General features: G+C 41.6%; 1 protein-coding gene and 1 long non-coding RNA gene across 11 annotated transcripts in view; one reads left to right on the top strand and one right to left on the bottom strand.

Annotated features, from left to right (window-relative positions):
• The window catches only part of LOC309846984, a 318364-nt gene that overhangs the window by 43479 nt on the left and 256513 nt on the right, over positions 1-18372 (top strand). The window lies entirely within an intron of this gene.
• The window catches only part of TJP2 (tight junction protein 2), a 123183-nt gene continuing 107303 nt past the window's right edge, over positions 2493-18372 (bottom strand). For 8 of the 10 annotated variants that reach the window (XM_082696636.1, XM_082696640.1, XM_082696635.1 and 5 more), the window contains 12 exons: positions 16852-16960; positions 15458-15668; positions 14582-14769; positions 13865-13960; positions 13269-13348; positions 12668-12878; positions 10263-10363; positions 8854-9066; positions 7561-7671; positions 6029-6358; positions 4852-4937; positions 2493-3477 (listed from right to left, as the gene is read on the bottom strand). In XM_082696636.1, the coding sequence (XP_082552762.1) occupies positions 3312-3477; positions 4852-4937; positions 6029-6358; positions 7561-7671; positions 8854-9066; positions 10263-10363; positions 12668-12878; positions 13269-13348; positions 13865-13960; positions 14582-14769; positions 15458-15668; positions 16852-16960 (1902 nt within the window). In that variant the 3' untranslated portion in view covers positions 2493-3311. The remainder of the gene's footprint in view (positions 3478-4851; positions 4938-6028; positions 6359-7560; positions 7672-8853; positions 9067-10262; positions 10364-12667; positions 12879-13268; positions 13349-13864; positions 13961-14581; positions 14770-15457; positions 15669-16851; positions 16961-18372) is intronic. The other 2 variants (XM_082696644.1, XM_082696643.1) reach the window with 1 other exon arrangement.

Here is an 18372-nt window from a genome sequence, read left to right as displayed (position 1 = left end):
ACTGCTCTGACTGGCAGAGACGGAGCGCGCCGCTTGTGAGGCAGGACCCCCGCGCGGAGGACGCCAGAGGCTCGGGCCAGGCGTGGAGGCCCCGGGGCCGCGCCCCTGCTGAGGAGGCCGCGTGGATCGGGTAAGAGCCGGCTTCCCTTCTGCAAGTCGCGTGAGGGCTGCGTTGTGCTGCGTGACCTCCCCCGTGTTTAAACGCCGCCTCCCCCCCCGCCCCGTCTGAGTAACAGGGAGTTTCTTGGGACTTTATGCCTCTCGTGTTGCTATTTGGGAGGCATTGGCCCTGGGTACTTTCGAGTTGACGTCTGGATTACACCAGGCTCCGGGGGGGGGGGGTCTTTCTCCAGAATTTTGACGTAAGGGCCCGTGGAATTGTGCTCCTGGCTTCCGTGAAAGAACACGGAAGAAACCCGTCTGGCGGGAGCCCGGCTGGCTCAGTGGGTGGAGCGTAGGACGTTGAACTCGGGGCTGTGAGTTCAAGCTCCAGGTTGGGTGTAGACATTACTTAAAAAATCTTTAGGGGCGCCTCGTGGTTCGGTTGATTAATGCCTGCAGCTCAGGTTGCGATCCCAGGGTCCTAGGATCCAGCCCCATCGGGCTCCCTGCTCACCAGGAAGCCTGCTCCTCCCTCTCCCTCTCTCCCCCTGCTTTTGCTTCCTTTCTCGCTGTGTCTCTGTCAAATAAATTAATTAAATCTTAAATAAAATAAATCTTTAGGAAAAGAAAAGGAAAGAAACAGACCTCCAAAGTCCTCTTTGCAAACAAGTGGCCGTGGGTGCGTGACACAAGTGTGAAACCCCGCAGAACAGAGTGGATGTAGGGGGAGAATTCCAGAACGATTCCCCCACGTCCTTAGGGGCATTTGGAGTTCAGTCAGGTAGCGGTCATCTTGGGCATCTTGTACATGGGCCTTTGGAAAGCAGAGGAGCCCCGACAGTGTGTATAGTGAACACTGCTTTCATCTGTGCCTTTGTCTTTCCTACTCTGACAATCTTCTCCCTTCTTCCCTCATTTGTCTAGGGCCCGTCTTTTCCTTAATTACAATCCATATATATCACAGACAGCCTTAATTCCTTTCCAGAACAGAGTATTAATGAAAAATGGGTGGGGTAGGCACTAGCGGTCCATCAGACATACTGTGGGACCTTATGGGGAACAGAGGTCCTACTGGTCTGCACCACTTAATGTACCACAAAACAAATGCTAGAGCCAGATGACAGCCCAGCTCCCGATGAAAAGCCCCCTTTCCCTTCCCTGGCTTTGCAGAAAAGCTCATTCAGGTAGTTCAAGGACACAGGCAAACCAACTCATCTTATAACCAATGTATCTTTTTCCATCCATAAAAGGGGACTTTTATTTACCAAATACACAGATTGGAGTCAGTGTCTTCAGGACTGCTCAGAAATTCATCGTACTGCACTAAATGGTTTATAAATTATAGCACCAAGATTGATAAAGACACCATCGACATATTACCAATACAACTGTTTTGAAAAAGCTGAATTTATAACAACTTAAAGCTAAACACCTTTGTATAAATTCACATTATAAAAGACTCTTAATGGAAACCAAGACTCTTCTCCTTTCCTAAATTCAGTGTACTTTTAATTCATACAAGTCTAAATTCCTAGGCTATCTTGTTTAACTTCTAAACATATTTCAACCTTTAGAGAGAATGTGGGAGTATAAAGTGATGCAGCTTTTCTAGGAAGCAATCTGGCAGTAAACATTAAGAGCTTTAAAAATGTTCCTTATGCTTTTGTTCAGTAATTCTACTTCTGAGCAACTACCTGCAGAAAAGGATTAAAATGCTGATCATTGATGTACAGAAATGGATTACACACAGAGGTACATTTCATGTAAAAGAGACAAAAAACTGAAAACAATCCAAACTACCAAAGATAGCGGAATCGTCTAGTTATGAAGTCACAGGATGGTACTATTCTGCAGTTACTAGCAATGATGCATACCTGAGTTTTAACTGTCTGTGAGAAACGTTCATGATAAATGTTAAATAGAAAAGTTAGAAAACAGGCGCCTCAGTGGGTCAGTTGGTTAAGCATCTGACTTTTGATTTTGGCTCAGGTCGGGATCTCTGGGTTGTGGGGATCAGCCCACATAGTGCTCCACACTCAGCAGGGAGTCTGCTTGTCTCTCTGGCACCCCCCTCCCCCGCCCCATGCTCACCCTCTCTCTCATGAATAAAATCCTTAAAAAAAAAAAAAAAGGAAAACTGCAAATACAGTATTTGCACATACAGACATCCAAATTATAACACATATAGACATCCACAAATATGTGCTCCAAGGAAATGCACTAAAATTGTCTGAAGGATGAGATGATGGGGAAGTTTCATTTTCTTTTCCACATGGGTCTCCATTTTCATCTTCAGCAATGAGTGTGTTCTCATTTCATGAGCACTAACTGAAATAAAAGTTGCTTTTAGAAGTAGAAATTGGTGGAGTAATCTCCCACAAAGCAAATTATTGATTGCAATATCCTCCTTTTTATTAAATTATAAAACTTGTCAATACACGCACTTTTAGAAATACAGTTTTTCCAAGTATCTGCTTTTGTGGAGCACATGGTTTTAAAGAAACAAAAAATTTCTATACCAATTTCTTGGTCTTCAAGCTACTGAGCACTGGTAGCTGAACTACCAAGTATAGCTACTATATATACAGTCAGATTTTATGGAAAATATTACAAAGACAAATGCCTTAAAAAGATGACACAGTGCAGAGAAAACCATAGCTATTAAGCTGATATAAAACTTCAGTCAAAATGTTTTTAGTCCATTATGGCTTTGCATACAGCTTCAAAGGAAGAAAATTTAAGACACTTCTCATCAAAGGCACTTAGAATTGTAATAAAATACTTCTTTGAATTTAGTTTGAGTCCAACAGTATTTTAATTTCTTTTCCACATTCCGTCTCATTGAAACAGTACTCAAAGGCAGATATTAATGAGGGAAAATAGTTATCACTTCTTAATATACATGTTAAAAATCCGCAAACAGAATTAATACAGATTTTGGTCCACTGAGAAAGGTAACAGTATCAGACTGTAGTGTTTTTCTTAATTCTGAGCAAAAAGCCATAAACTCCCAAGACCCAGTTCCACAAACAGAGCCTTCAGTTCTTAATCTGCACTGGCTGCCCCATGGGCTCCCCTTGAGGAAATGGGAGTTGAGGTCCCACATCTCCACAGTGTAGTTATACTAGAAAGAACCATCCTGTGACTCAGTGGGGCCGCTGCTCTGAGGTCGTGGCAGCGGAGAGACAGAAGAGTCAATTCGCCGTCCTCTATAATTCTGTGTCCCGGTACCGGGAAGGCTGGCCGTAATAGCCGCGCTTTGAGTGTTCTGAGAGCTGCTGGCGGTATTCCTCCTCTTCGGCATCACTGCCGTAACTTCCTCTGGGATCCTGATAGAGTCTGGAAGGACCCTTCTGGGGCTCAGGTGGCCTGGAACTAACAAAGTGAGAGTGTTAAATGCATCCCACAGCTCATCCAGGGATTCCAACTGCCCTGTGGAAATGCAGCCATGTACCCGGACTGATCACAAATCTCTGAGACACATGCCACACTTTGCTGACAGACCAGGGCCACTTTTGGCCCTGCTTCAGGTTCATCATGTGGGAGTAACAGGTTGAGGCCAGTGCCGACTGGGGCAGTGAGTGAGGAAGTGCTCCCTGACCTAAGAATTCCCCTACTGGACCGAGGGTGTCTTCCCATCCCTGTGTCTTTGGCTACAAGTTCACCCAGCAGAGTGATTTCTCTTCTAGTTTCAGTCAACTAGGGGCCACCTGGTTGGCCATGGTTCAGTCATTGAGAAATCTGCCTCTAGTTTTCTATTGCTATAAAACTAGACTCTAACTTCCAGTCAGATTGGCCACAAGAAAATGTGACTTTTTTTTTTTTTCTATCCTTGGAAGCAGGAACTATCCAGTATAAAAACACTGCCATAATTCCTGATGCTTATGTAGCATTTTAAATATAAAGCAGCTTACCAACACTGGTCAACTGACTGTCACCTTCCCTTAAGACCTCAGTTCAGGGGTACCTGGATGGCTCAGTGGATTAGAGTCTCTGCCTTCGGCTCAGGTCATGATCCCAGGGTCTTAGGATAGAGCCCCGCATCAGGCTCTCTGCTCAGCAGGGAGACTGCTTCCCTTCCTCTCTCTCTGCCTGCCTCTCTGCCTACTTGTAATCTCTGTCAAATAAATAAAATCTTAAAAAAAAAAAAAAAAAAAAGACCTCAGTTCAGCACAAGTGGCCTGACTTTGCTGCGTGTTGCAAAGGAATTAAGGAGCTTGACTAAGAATCCAAATATATTAGTGACAAAACAATTAGTGTCTAAACCCAGGAATTTTTCTCATGTGCTGTCTCAATACACTGTAACATATCTGTGCTTCGGTGTGACAAAGGGGACTAATTTGAAATGTCAGTGATTACACTTTGTCAGTTGTAGCACAAAAGCAAAATTACTATAAAATTTTGACTCTTTAATGTTCATAATTAAGTTTGATTGAATGACGAGGTATCTGAGTGGCACAGTTGTGTCCGACTCTTGGTTTCCGCTCAGGGTCCTGGGATTGAGTGCGCTCAGTGAGGAGTTTGCTTGAAATTCTGTCTCCCTTTCCCTCTGGCCCCTCCTGCTTGTGCTCTCACTCCCTCTAAAATAAATAAATCTTTAAACTTTTTTTTGACTGCATAAGTAAGGGAAATAGTTGGGCAGGAAAAAAAGTCTTCTTGTTACACTGAGATGTAGGTGAAGAAATTCTTAGGAGTCCAAATCTTAGACCAGCCCCCTTTCTAGACTTAATACTGCTGAGCAGCCCTTACCTTGTGTGCTGGGAAAGGCCAGGGTCTGGCTTGTGTGTTTTGATTGGAACTGCATAGATATCAGGATGTTTCTGAGCAATTTCAATCTGTGGTAATTAAGGGGGGGGAAAAAAGAACAAAAAGGGAAGAATGAATGATTGCTGGGTGGCTCGCTGGTTTCTTGTTGGTTCCCTTTTCCAATCCCATTTTAAGTAGAGGAGAAAAAATAAAAGCAACTCTCTAGTTTTTATGGTTGTATGTGATGGCCTAGTATTACATATCTAATAAGAAAAATGTTTAAAAGCAATGAAATTCTGCCACATGCTACAACGAAGACAAATACCATGTGACTCCATTTAAATGGCTCCTAAGTTGTCAAATGCATGAAGACAGAAAGTACAGTGATTACCAGGGACAGAGGAAGGGGGTAATGGGGAGTTTCAGTGAGGAGAGATGAACAAGTTCTGGAGACGGATGGTGGTGATGATGGCAGAACACTGTAAATATACCCAATGCCATGAACACTTAAAAAAAATAGTTAAAATGGGAAAAAATGGTTAAAATGATAAATGTTATATGTATTTTACCACCAAAACAAAAGAAAAATGCTCAGAAGCACTGCACTGTTGCTGTAACAGACTTAAATGGAAAAAAAATCCTCCCATATACACTGGGCAGAATATGTTCCATGAGTCTTGACTTCTACTCTTCTTTGTCTTTTGGAAGGTTAGATGTGCATACAGTACAAAAATTCAAACAGTATCAGAAAGTACAATCTATGGGCCTTTCATTTAACATCAAGCTTTGCTTGGTTTCTATGGCAAATCTGGGAGCAAATTAAAATTCAGTTACCAAACGAATACAACAAATGTTTTCATGAGAACTAACTTCAGAGAGGCCCTGATTCTCTTGCCATACTTCCCCATTCCTAAACCTGACAGAAAGTTCTGAGGTATGAAAAGAATCTTTTTCACCTATACTGTTAGGCTTTCTTGATGAGAAGAAAAAGGGACACAGTGATAGCTGGCAATCTGGAAATAACATAAACATAGGATGTGCCTGTGGTATGAGGCATGTGAACATGCTTTTCATGTCTGTACCAGTGAAAAAAAAAGGACTGCAAATCATTATATGAAATGAAATTTAACACTTTTACTGCTGACATACTAAGATAATCTACTGGTTTAAAAATAATTACCCTTGCATTCTGTGCTTCTTGGAGCTCTTGCATTCTCTGTAATCTTGCCTTGTGATCCATCTTCTCAAATATTTTTACTTTGCCCAGGACAGACTTGGGAGTGCCTTCTTGTTCCTCACTGCCCTCTCCCACCTCTTCACTCTCTGGGGGAGGGACAGGAGTGGAGGGCTTCAATATAGACCTTCCCAAGGCAGGTTTTGCTGCAACAGGAGGGGGACAGCCTTTGGTAGATGCTCCGGAAACTTCATTACCAGCAATGGCTGAGGGGTTTGACTTATATTCATGGGATCTGGAGAAGTCAAAGGATTCTTCTCTGTTCTGGATTTTGGCCTACAGAGAACAATGAACAAATTTTTACCTTTGGCTTTCAGTTTATGTTCAAATCTGTATTAGTGATTTAATACACACTCCCATTTCCTGATCAGTTTCCAGAGGTAGTCAACAAATACCATTCCGACAAGAAATCAAATACTGCAGGACAAACAGCCACTGACTGGGCATCCTGAGCCCTATCCTGCTTCCTAGAAAAAAAATATTAAGAGCACTAGGAAACCAGAGGGTATTGGAGAGGGGCTGGGAGGCCTGTGAGTGTAGAGGCAGATCAGACCTACTTTTGTACTAGAGGAGATTAAGATCAGTATCTTGAAAAAGACCTCAGAACAAGTCATGGGGTTTAGGATTGAAGAGTGGGATCCCGAGTTCATATACTAAGGGTGCATGCCCTACCCCAGACGGAAAGTCTCTGTCCAGCCACGAATGAGACTGGAGCAGGAAGGGCAGCATATAATGCTCATGGCCACTTTTCCTTCATACTTCAATCCTGTTTGTACATTTTCAGTGATTTATCTTATGAGGCCACTGTTTCTGACAGCTTATATCACTGACTACTTTCTTCCTATCTAAAGTATTGAGTTAAATGGAGAAATTTTATTGGGTTATTAGAGAAAGCCTTTATTTATATAGAATTGATTCAGAAAGGGGGTAAAAAAATCATATGACATATAGCATGTCAATTCTTATTGATTCTGAGTAATGATATAATTTAAAAATAAATTAAGCTGTCCTGATAACGAGAGGGATCATCAACAGTGGTGGTGATTGTTTTCTTTAGTAAATAAATCATCAATCAGGGATTTTCTAGATCTATATTTATATCTAAATCAGATTATGAGCAGAAAACTTTAACTGAAAAAGAAAAACAGATTCTGAGATCAGTGCTTCCAGACATTCAGAATTTGTCCAACTTTTATTCTTTTGAAGTAAAAAACAAAATAATGAATGAATGAATAAGTGTATAAATAAATAAATAAAATACCAACAGTTTTAAAACCTTATGTTCTCCTAAAACTGCCCTTCCTTCTTTTTACTCTTCTCTACTTTTGGGGTTCACCCCACAAACCAAAAGACACATCTTAGTAACAAAAGAGCCAAAAACAAAACACCATCTCATTTGTGCTCTTCCTGGCTATGCAGGAAGCTATCCGGGTATCTGCTTATTCTTCCTCCCCATCGTGGACTTCCCAGCCACGTACCTTAGGCGGCTCTGGCTTGAATGCTGGGGGTGGGCTACTGTCCCTAAGTTGATCTCTGCTAGCAGCCCTCCTCATCTGAGCTCGTGGCTCTGGGCTGGGTTTCCTTATGCTCTACAAGACATAAAGGTTTATTCACAACAAGAAGATCCCAGCAAAGAGAAGAGAACGCTCATCTGCTTTGCTAGAGTTCTGCCAAGTTGCAAGGTGTTCCGAAGTTGAGGTTTATAACTTGCACATATCGGGATACTGACCCAGTGCTGCTTTACTGAAAAGGCAGATAGGTACTAGCATATTCCCATTAGCAAATGCTTTATATATATTTTTTTAACATCATCCATTGTAGTAGTCTCTTCCTTTAAAATAATCCCCCCCAAAGTTCTCCTAAAGTCTAAATCTCTTTTATCACTTAAAGCTGTTAATATTTTTAAGCATTAGCTCATCAACACCTTTAGACATTAGCAAGTTAATTTATTCTTTGAAACCTGTCCACTGGTATATACTAAATTTTTGGCCTTGGTGGGTTTTACCCGTCCCCCAACTTATTTTTTTGGTACTTTTATTTCATAAAGAATAAAACTATTCACCCAAATGAGCTGACTTGTTAAACAGAAGTCCACAAGAACAACTATTCAAATAGATGAATAACGTCCTCTACATTATCCCAATGCTCTCTGAGGTGGAGCTAATAACTGGTCCTAACTTAGTGCCTGTTGACACGATCTCTAAGATCACAGAAGCTGTCTATTCACCGGTGGATGCACAGTACACATGATCAGATGTATACCTGATCTTAAACTCAATTAAAAAATTGAAGTACAAAAAAGAAGGAAACTGATGGGGAAATACTCAGGAGTTTTGGCAAGATTAGAAAGGTTAAAGGTAGGATGGATAAGAAAAAGCAAGGATACCTAAAAGTACAAAGAGACCTAATCAAAGGTTACAAGTAAATACCACAAAATTATATTTAAAAATAATGTTCCCCCTTGTAATTTAGACAGCTGGCACATAGAGCTGTTTAATGTATCCGTCATGCTCGAGAATATCAGTGTGAGAGTGCTTAGCATTCGACCTCTCCCAGCACTTAGTTCCTGTCCGGCTTTCCCATGGACCACAAATGCTATCGTACAGGCATCGACTTGGAATCAGAAACCCCCTAGAAGTCCTCTGATCCAACTCTTAGGAATACCTTCCACAGCACCCTAAATAAACAGTAATCCAGAAGAATTCAAGTGAAACAGGAGAACCTCCTTTTCCTGCTCGTGGCCTCACAGCCTGCGGCCTGCCTCACCTCACCTCCTCATGCTGCACCGGCTCCGAGGAGCGGGTGATGGAAGACACCGGTGGCTCCTCAGCTGGCTCATCCAGCTCATTGTCAGTGTAGGCGCCTCCTTCGCCGTCGGTGTCCTCAAAGTCACTGATGAGGCGGCTGTCGCAACTCAGATAGTCTGCGCCCATGGCAGTTAAGTAGGACATGCGGTCTTCAGGGTCATCATCCATCCCTTCCATCTAGAGGAATTTGTTTCGGAGGGTCAGTGGGGTCGTCATGGCTCCTGGGAGTGGGGACTCAAGAAAATTCCCAAGGGCACAGCCAAGTGACTGAAACTTTGACATGTTGTAGAAAGGGAAGTCATCTTTATTTGCCTTAAATCACTTGGCTTGAGGTTACTATGTTAATTTTTTGTGCAGGGATTCAAATTAGGAACCTCCACCCTATCTACCTTACCACCATCCTATCTCCCACTACTGAGCCATGCTTCCTCAAATTGTTACGCTTCTCCTCAAGAATCTGGGCTCCTTTCCAGCTTTTTCTGCTAATGCTTGTCTCTTATAATAAATGTACACTGCCTGGTGCTACACACCTCTCCGTTCCTCCGTAAGATTCTCAAATCTTTGAGGGAGGAAGCTATGTCCTGTTCAACCTGTTCTCATAAAGGGAGTTAGCACAGAACCTAGCAGGCTGTAAGCACTCAGAAGATGCTAGACGCCTTAACTAAATATGCAGTTTCCAAAGGGCAAGACAAGGACTCAACAATCTAATTGGTAACTGAGTCACTTTCGCAACAGAATCATCCTCTGACCATCTCACCAACTAGTTCAATTCAGCTGGACTACAGAATACTAGCACCAAAGCCTTAGAACCACAGGAGATTGGTATAATTTCTTTGCTTCCTCCCTTCAGCAGAACTGTGGGTAAACTACCTGCATGAAGGAGAAGCTCGCCAGTTTTAGAAGCCAACACAAGGTTCTGAGCATTCTCTTACCAACCTACTCGAATTCCACATTCCGAGGACACATTCTCTTCCAGTCTTCTAAGCAAATGATTCCAACTTTTCCTTTTTTTAAATCAATTTTTAAATACCTTCTCCATGACCCTCATCCTCACCTCTCCCTTCCATGCTGACTTTCCCATATCCTTAGTAAGCTGTGGAGCTCAGCACAAGATCTTGTAAGCTCTGATTAGTGTGCTTGGAATACAACACTAGTTACTACGTTAAAAGTAAAAGGGAAGTGAATGTAGGGTCACATACATCACATTCTACTTTTCTTTGAAAAGTCTTAGAGAATTTATAAAATTCCAAACTTGATTAGCAAATACACTGGAATCACTTCAAATGGCCATGGTGTTCTACATTCACTACCCTCCTGAGAAAAGATTGAGAACATGGACTCTCACCTCATAGTGGAGTATCTATGCCACATACCTTTCCTTCAGAGACCCAAACTGCTTCTCCTTGCTGATGCTGAATTGTGTCCTTCAAGCTGCCAAACCAGCTATCATTGGCTGAATTTAGGTTGATAGTAGCTTCAGAAATGTAAACAAAAGGTTTGCATCAATTTCCAGAGCAATGTTTATTAAAAATGCTACTTCCCATAATTTTACCCATTTGTCATATTTGAATTAAAACTTTCGCAAATGCAAGAGAAAGTAGACACATATCTGAACAATAAATCCCTTTAGTTGAATGTAATTAAAGCCACTACTGGTCTAGCTGTTGGGAGTTTGCATTACAGATGAATGTTATAAAGCTAAAAATGAGTTACTTTCATTTCAAATATCTGTTTTTCAGAAAAGCTACCTTAAAAGATATGGTTGGGTTTTTTTTTAAGATTTTATTTATTTATTTGAGAGAGAGAGAGTGAGAGAGACCATGAGAGGGGAGAAGGTCAGAGGGAGAAGCAGACTCCCTGCAGAGCTGGGAGCCTCCTGGGGGACTTGATCCCAGGACTCCAGGATCATGACCTGAGCAAAGGCAGTCGCTTAACCAGCTAAGCCACCCAGGTGCCCCAAAAGGTATGTTTTTAACAACTGTGCAAAGAAAACACATCTAGAACAAATACAAAAGTACTGTATTTTAAAGATTGTTACCTAGGCATGTATGTTATAAATAAGAAAAACATACACAAATTTACTGTTGATATCTTAAAAAAAAATACTAAAGGTAACATTTAAGTGTATGTAATTTTGATAGGCTTAAATATTTTAGAATATATATTCAGACTAAACTCCAAAAGGAATATATATTTTCTATTCAGAATGAAATATACCTTATATAACTACTATGCATAAAGCAAGCACTTTTCCAAACACGTTACATGGATGAGCTCATTTCTTGTTTACCCAAACTTTACAAAGTAGGTATCACTATTGTCCCCATTCTACAGAAGAGAAATTGACTCTTAAGACTCCACATTGCAAAAACCCAGTTTATTATAGACTACTCTTTCCTGTACATTTGGAGAAATTACCTGTCAGTTTCACCATGTCATCCCAGTGGTAAATAGTGCGTGGTTTTTTTTGTTTTGTTTTTGTTTTGTTTTTTAAGTGCATGTCTTTAACAAGAAAAGCCAGTGACAATAAAACAAGAATCCAATGTGGACATATTTCATCTACTCCCTCCCTCCCCAGTGTCAGATAGGTAGATGGTGAGCAGCACTCAACTCGAAGAGCTATCATTACCCTAAGGATGTTCTACCCATACAATCCCCTCATGCTGCTCCCACAGAACTGCATGACTTGATTTAACCCCTTTTTTTTTTTAAGATTTTATTTATTTATTTGACAGATGGAGATCACAAGTAGGCAGAGAAGCAGGCAGAGAGAGAGGAGGAAGCAGGCTCCCTGCTGAGCAGACAAGATGCGGGGCTTGATCCCAGGACCCTGGGATCATGACCTGAGCCTAAGGCAGAGGCCTTAACCCATTAAGCCACCCAGGCACCCCTGATTTAACCCTTTTAACCCCTGAATTATACCACATTTACAGAACCAGTCACATATATAGCTGCTGCACATATTCAGTTACTAAACATGCTACATTCTTAGATTATTTTACTTTTATGAGGAATACTAGCTAGCAGGGGGTCTTCATTTCAGGAACTTAAGAAATTCTATTATGTGAAATTTTAAACATATACAAAGTAGAGAGAACATGAACTTGTCTACATTACCCACCCTCAAAAACTATCAACTCTTGGCCAGTCTTATCGACATCCCCAACCACTCTCCTCACCAAAGATTATGTAAGCAAATACTAGGCATCATATTAGGTCATCCATAAATATATATTAGGACCATCCATGAATATTTTACTTAGTATACTTTTCTATAAGATAGAGAACTCTTTATTTTTAAACATAATCACAGTATCATTTATTATCCTAAAAATGGGAGTAATAAATCCTTAATCATACAGAGTGTTCAAGCTTCTATTTTGGGGATCTTTTTAAATAATGAAACCAAGTTCTTACCACTCTGTTAGTGCCTACATGCATGGTAAGCAGAGAACAATGACAGAATCTAGATAGAGATATGGGTGCTAGATGGTGCACTGGGGGCTCAGTCACTGGCCTGTAGTTCCACACAAGAATCTGAACCCATCAAAGTGACCAATTTTTGCATGTCATGGATCTCTATGATCATTTTCAATCAAAATTAAATCTACAAATGCCATTGAGTATAATATCATTTTAGGATAGTTTCTTTTCAAGGAGTCATGAATAGGATTTCAGATTACTCTACTTTGTTCAGATTATTTTCTTATTTCTTCCATTCTTCAATTCTCTATTTCCCACTGTGGAGCCAAGAGACCACATTTTAAATTTCACTTACCTGTGAAGAGATGTGCACAAGTTTTTTTAAGCTTGTTGGCTTGATCATATAACTTCCGAGAACTTTTGTTGGATGTTGGATTCAACCTCTGTCTCATGGTTTTGACACCTTGTCTAGAGTCTGGGTTGAAAAAAATCACAATCGGGAACCACTGAGTGTAATTCAACAGATCCACGGCTTTAGGAGTCACGTCCAATAGTGCATGCTTATCCTGTTAGAAATGGGGCAAAGTTATGTCAACAAGTATGTAAAGTCACAGGGCAGCAAAGAGTTTGTCTCAAGTAAAGGCTACATCAGGTAAAACTTGTCAGTTTAAATCAAAAAGCAGAAAACGTTTTCCTCCATATTATGCCCACCTCTGAGAAAATGAATGAACAGGTTATTTGGTATTATGTTGACAACTCTGAAAAAACCATACATCACTGCCACTGAACATCCACTGGTTTCCACATCGACTGGTTGCCAACAGGTTATGTTTATGTTCACTTTTTTATCATTAACATTTAATATTATTAAAATACAGATTCTATTCCAAAAAGGACTGCGGCAAACTATGACTCAATTCTTTCCAACAACGTGGCTTTTGGATGAACTTCCTTACCTGTTCAATAATTTGCCGCACAGTATTTAACCGCACTACCCCACTGGATTTCTCAGAACCTGCATCTTTTGGTTCTGTTTCTGCAAAAGCAAAGAGCAAAGAGCTAATTAATATTTTTAGAATCAGGACCAAAGACTCCAACCCAGCATCAGCAATGACAGGACATCCGACATCAGGAGGCCCTGAAGAGAGACCATGAGAAGGACATACACTACCTCTCTAACTGAAACCTAATCACAAGGAAGGTGGCAGTCTGACAGGTGAGACAGGGGTTTCGAAATAAAGTAGAAGAAAGGAGGATTCTAGAAAGACAGAAACAGACTATATAAACAGACTATATACTAAGCAGTATTACCATATCTTTGTTAAATTTGTTATGTGATGTAGTGTGGTTATATAGAAGAATGTCCTTGTACTGAGGAGATTTACATCGGTAAAAAATGGCAGGGGAGGTATAAGGCAAACTTTTTGACAGGTGACAGTGCCTTCATGTGAAGGGTATGTGAAGGTATTCATACCACACTTTTCACTTTTCTTATATATTCGTATTTTTCAAAATAAAAATTGGGAGAGAAAAAAATCATCAACAGACTTACTAGCAGTTTGGAACAGGTCCGGTAACTCATTTGCCAGCTTTTCCAGTGCTATATCTGCTATGGGGCCAAATAAGACCACAGGTCTCTTGAAACCAGCTGAAATGAGACAAGAAAGGCCATAGAAACACATCTCCTCGGCTACTGGAGGTACGAAGCAGAAGTATTTTTATAGGCCAATGATAACATGACTAAATGAAAGAAATTGTGTTCTTCCTCCCCCATTTCAGCCCTGTTCTTTTTCTTCAGAAAAGAAACCAAAAGAAATCAAAAAAATAAACTTTGCTACAGATAATATATATAAACTTCTGAATGGTAGTTTTTTTTTTTTTAAGATTTTATTTATTTATTTGACAGAGATCACAAGTAGGCAGAGAGGCAGGCAGAGAGAGAGAGGAGGAAGCGGGCTCCCTGCGGAGCAGAGAGCCCGATGTGGGGCTCGATCCCAGGACCCCGGGATCATGACCACCCAGGCGCCCCCTGAATGGTAGTATGTAAATGAAATAACTGAAGACATGGAAATACACCTGCATGTAAGAGTTTATACAAGTCACTTTTCTGAAAGTTATTATTGCATGTATGAGTATGACTGCAACTCAACAGCCTGGCTTTGGCTTAAGTAGTATGGGAAGTTTGAACCTGCCTACTGTGGTCTGAAAATGAAGAAGACAGGCGCAGAGCCCAGTCAGATCATTTCCTGACCCCACTTGGCTTCCTTACCTTCTCGCAGCAAAACCCTCTCATAAGCCGGGAACTTGGTGCTAACCGACACAACAGCTGTTAGATCTTCACGGCTCTTCCTTAAGTTTTTCTTCACACCAGATCTCTGGCCACGCATTCTCCAGAAATCTGCTCTGTCCCCAGCATTGTCTCTCTGGGCATTCTGAACACTGGCCATTTGTTCAGCTCTGAGAGAAAAAACCAAAGGTAGTGAATCTCTAAAGCCAGAAAAGGCACAATTGAAGTTAAAATGAACCAAAACCAGTCAGTGAGGTTTATGAACTTGGATTAAAGAAGATGCAGCTTCACAGTGGAAGAAGTTTCACAGAGTGGGCAAAGTGTGGACTCTCTTCATCCAGTGGAAGCAGAGAAAGGCTGGGTGCACATCAAATCTACCAGAAATAGCTCAGTAACACAATTAACTTGGCTCATTTTGGTAGGCTGGTATACAGTAAACATAACCAAAATCCCTGCCAAAATTTTACTTCCCCCAGCCAACCAATAAATGTTAACTGGAGTGCATAAGCCTCTCCCCCAGCATGAGGGCCAGACAGTAGACAAGGGCAGCTTGTCGGAGAGCTGTGCTGATGCGCTCCAGCCACTCTGGCATCTGCTCAGACACGCCATAGGACTGTTTAAACACCAACCAGGCGCAACAACCAACTACGTGATGCGAACTAAATACAGCAAACCAGCTGGTGGCTATCTCCCAGTCCCAGGCCACTTCTCATGAACCAGAAGTAGGTGATGGGAGAGGACACGAAGACAAATGATGAGGTCATGTGGGGCTTCCTCTCTGAGCAGGGAAGAGACTGTAATTGATTTGGGGAGGGGGGGACTTAAGAGAGGTGTGTGGGAGTACGGGATCTCAGATACCTGCTTTTGTTGGGGATTAAGCCTTTCTCCAATTCGTTTCCAATCCTCACAGCCAGCCAGTGGCCCAGCTTGCCATCGTACAGCGTATCTACGACTCGGAAGACCTCCCCCCTGGTGAAGGCCAGGCTCTGTGGGGTTTCCTTCTCACATTCAAAGTGGCTTCTTATAAAAAAGGAATCCCCTCTGCCACAAGCCAGGATGTCTCTATACACTGAAAAACAAAAGCATTCTTGTATGTTGCAATCTGCTTAGCCAGAGGTCTTTTCTTGAAGAGTTACAAGCTGCTTCTATTTCCGATCCCTCTTTTCACTTCTCTTCATTTAGTAAACTCAGTGGACAGGCCCTGTGGGAATCAGGGCTCAAATAGGAAGGATGACAAAAAACTAATTTCATGAGTTGCTGTGATGGTTAATTTTGTGTGTCAACTTGACTGGGCCACCAGGTGCCCAGATTTTGGTCAAACATTATTCTGTGTGTATAACTGAGGGTATTATCGAATGAGATTAACATTGAAACGGGTAGACTGAATAAAACAGATTGTGCTTCCTCATGTGGCAGGCCTCATCCAATCAGATGAAAGCTTGAAAGAACAGAAAGGGGAACCCTTCTCCAAGTAAGAAAAAAAGAAGTCTTCCTGCGTTAGAACTAGAACATCAGCTTTCTTCTTGCCTTCACACTCAGATGGACACACCAGGTCTTTCTGGGTTGTGAGCTTGCCAGCCTTCAGACTGTAACTGCACTACCAGCTTTTCCAGTTGTCAGGCCTCCAGTCTTGGACTAGAACCAAATCATCGGTTCTCCTGGGTCTCTAACCTGCCAACTCACCCTGCAGTCCTTGGGACTTGCCAATCCATAATTACATGAGACAATTCCTTATAATAAACCTCTATTTATACACATACACCCCCCCTATGGATTCTTTCTCTCTAGAGAACCCTAATACACTTGCCAGTCAGCCTCCGAAGCTGACTGGGAAGAGGCTGTCAACCTCCACAATTTACAGATGAGAACAGTGAGGCTTGCAAGGGGGCAGCAACCTGTCAGATTGGTAAGCGTTAATGTGGAAGCTGACCCAAAGACATGGCCCATTGACTCTTTCACCTGGAAAAGTTAGTAAAACTCCAGATAATAATTAAGGGTAGATAACTATCCAGAAAAGCAATTTTATTCCAAATTAACACAACTGATAAAATTATTTAAATTGGTGCACAGAAAGCACTTCTATAGAACATTAAGTGGTACCCAAATTCTCTCCACAAAACTGTAACCCAGAAACTGATTGTGAAGATATATTTCAGATTTTTAACACCCAAATTTACCTATTCTGTTCCCAAGATACTGCTCTCATCCTTCCCCCAACTCCCCAAATTAAACTAATGACCAGATTTGCTCACCATCAGCACGGCTCTGAGCTAAAATGGTTACCATTTCACCCTTGGGGATTTCCAGCAGGTAGAGAACGGCATCTTCCCGAACTAGCCCTCTGAAATCCTGCGTGTTCACCTGATAGGAAGGTCAAACAGAAAAACAAAACAAAACAAACAACAAAAAGAGAAAAGAAAAGTTCTTAAAAAGATGCCACATAAGGTTTTTGGTTTTTTGGTTTTTTTTTTAATTTTTATTTATTTATTTGACAGAGATCACAAGTAGGCCGAGAGGAAGGCAGAGAGAGACGAAGGGAAACAGGCTCCCTGCCGAGCAGAGAGCCCAATGCGGGGCTCGATCCGAGGACCCCAGGATCATGACCTGAGGTGAAGGCAGAGGCTTAACCCACTGAGCCACCCAGGTGCCCCGCCACACAAGTTTTTTAATATTCTTTTTTTTTTTTTTTTTAAGATTTTATTTATTTGAGAAAGAATGAAAGAGAGACAGCATGAAGTGGGGAGGGTCAGAGGGAGAAGCAGACTGGGACCCTGACGCTGGACTCAACTGGGACTCTAGGATCATGACCTGAGCTGAAGGCAGCTGCTTAACCAACTGAGCCATCCATGCACTGCATCTGTTAGGGCTTTTTTGTTTTTTGTTTTTTAAAGGATTTTATTTATTTGACAGAGAGAGATCACAAGTAGGCAGAGAGGCAGGCAGAGAGAGAGGGGGAAGGAGGCTCCCTGCTGAGCAGAGAGCCCAATGCGGGGCTCGATCCCAGGATCCTGGGATCATGACCTGAGCCGAAGGCAGAGGCTTAACCCACTAAGCCACCCAGGCGCCTGGCATCTGTTAGTTTTTATCTGGGCCTGCCCAAAGCAAAACCCAGATATAAAAGTCTTTAGTGACCCAACTCAAGCCCTCCCAGTACCTGCTATGGGCCTGGGCTGTGCGCGTATTGCCACACCTTCTTGTCATAACTGTCCCTTAGAAATATGTCATTCCATCAAGGATCTGTCACTGAATCATATTAAAATTTCTTGTTATGCTTGTGTCTATCTCTTCTTGAGTTTCCCACAGAGGTGGTCAGGGAGGTAATATACAATTATGAGATTTATCTATAATGCTATAGGGAGTGGTGAAGTCTTACAGCAAACAGACATGCTGGCCCAGCTTAAGGTGTTAACACTTTAAATTGATTCAAAGAAAAGCCTGAAAATAAAAATCCAAGTCTACCTCTCTCCTATAGCTTCTCTCACCTAGAAGGTTTTTAACACGTTTATGAAATTGAAGAGCATTTTCCCCTTATAAGGGGAAAGCATTAGCCTAATACATAGGTTTATATATTTAAGCTTCTGGCACACACTTATTTCTGACAAGAAGCTGCAACATTTATCCCCCACTGACCAAAGAGGGAACGCGGTAAACAGCTTTTGAAGGATATTAGAAAGCAAGTAAAATTGAAATGTGGCAGAAAGAAAAAAGACATTTTGGAATCTTTGTTCAGTACCTTTAAAACCATTTTAAAGCAATTACACATAAATATAAAA

This window comes from Mustela nivalis, assembly GCF_964662115.1.
Source record: "Mustela nivalis genome assembly, chromosome: 13".
Lineage (NCBI taxonomy): Eukaryota > Metazoa > Chordata > Mammalia > Carnivora > Mustelidae > Mustela > Mustela nivalis.
The sequence above is the reverse complement of the archived record's forward strand: the minus strand, read 5'-3'. Positions and strand labels throughout refer to the sequence as shown.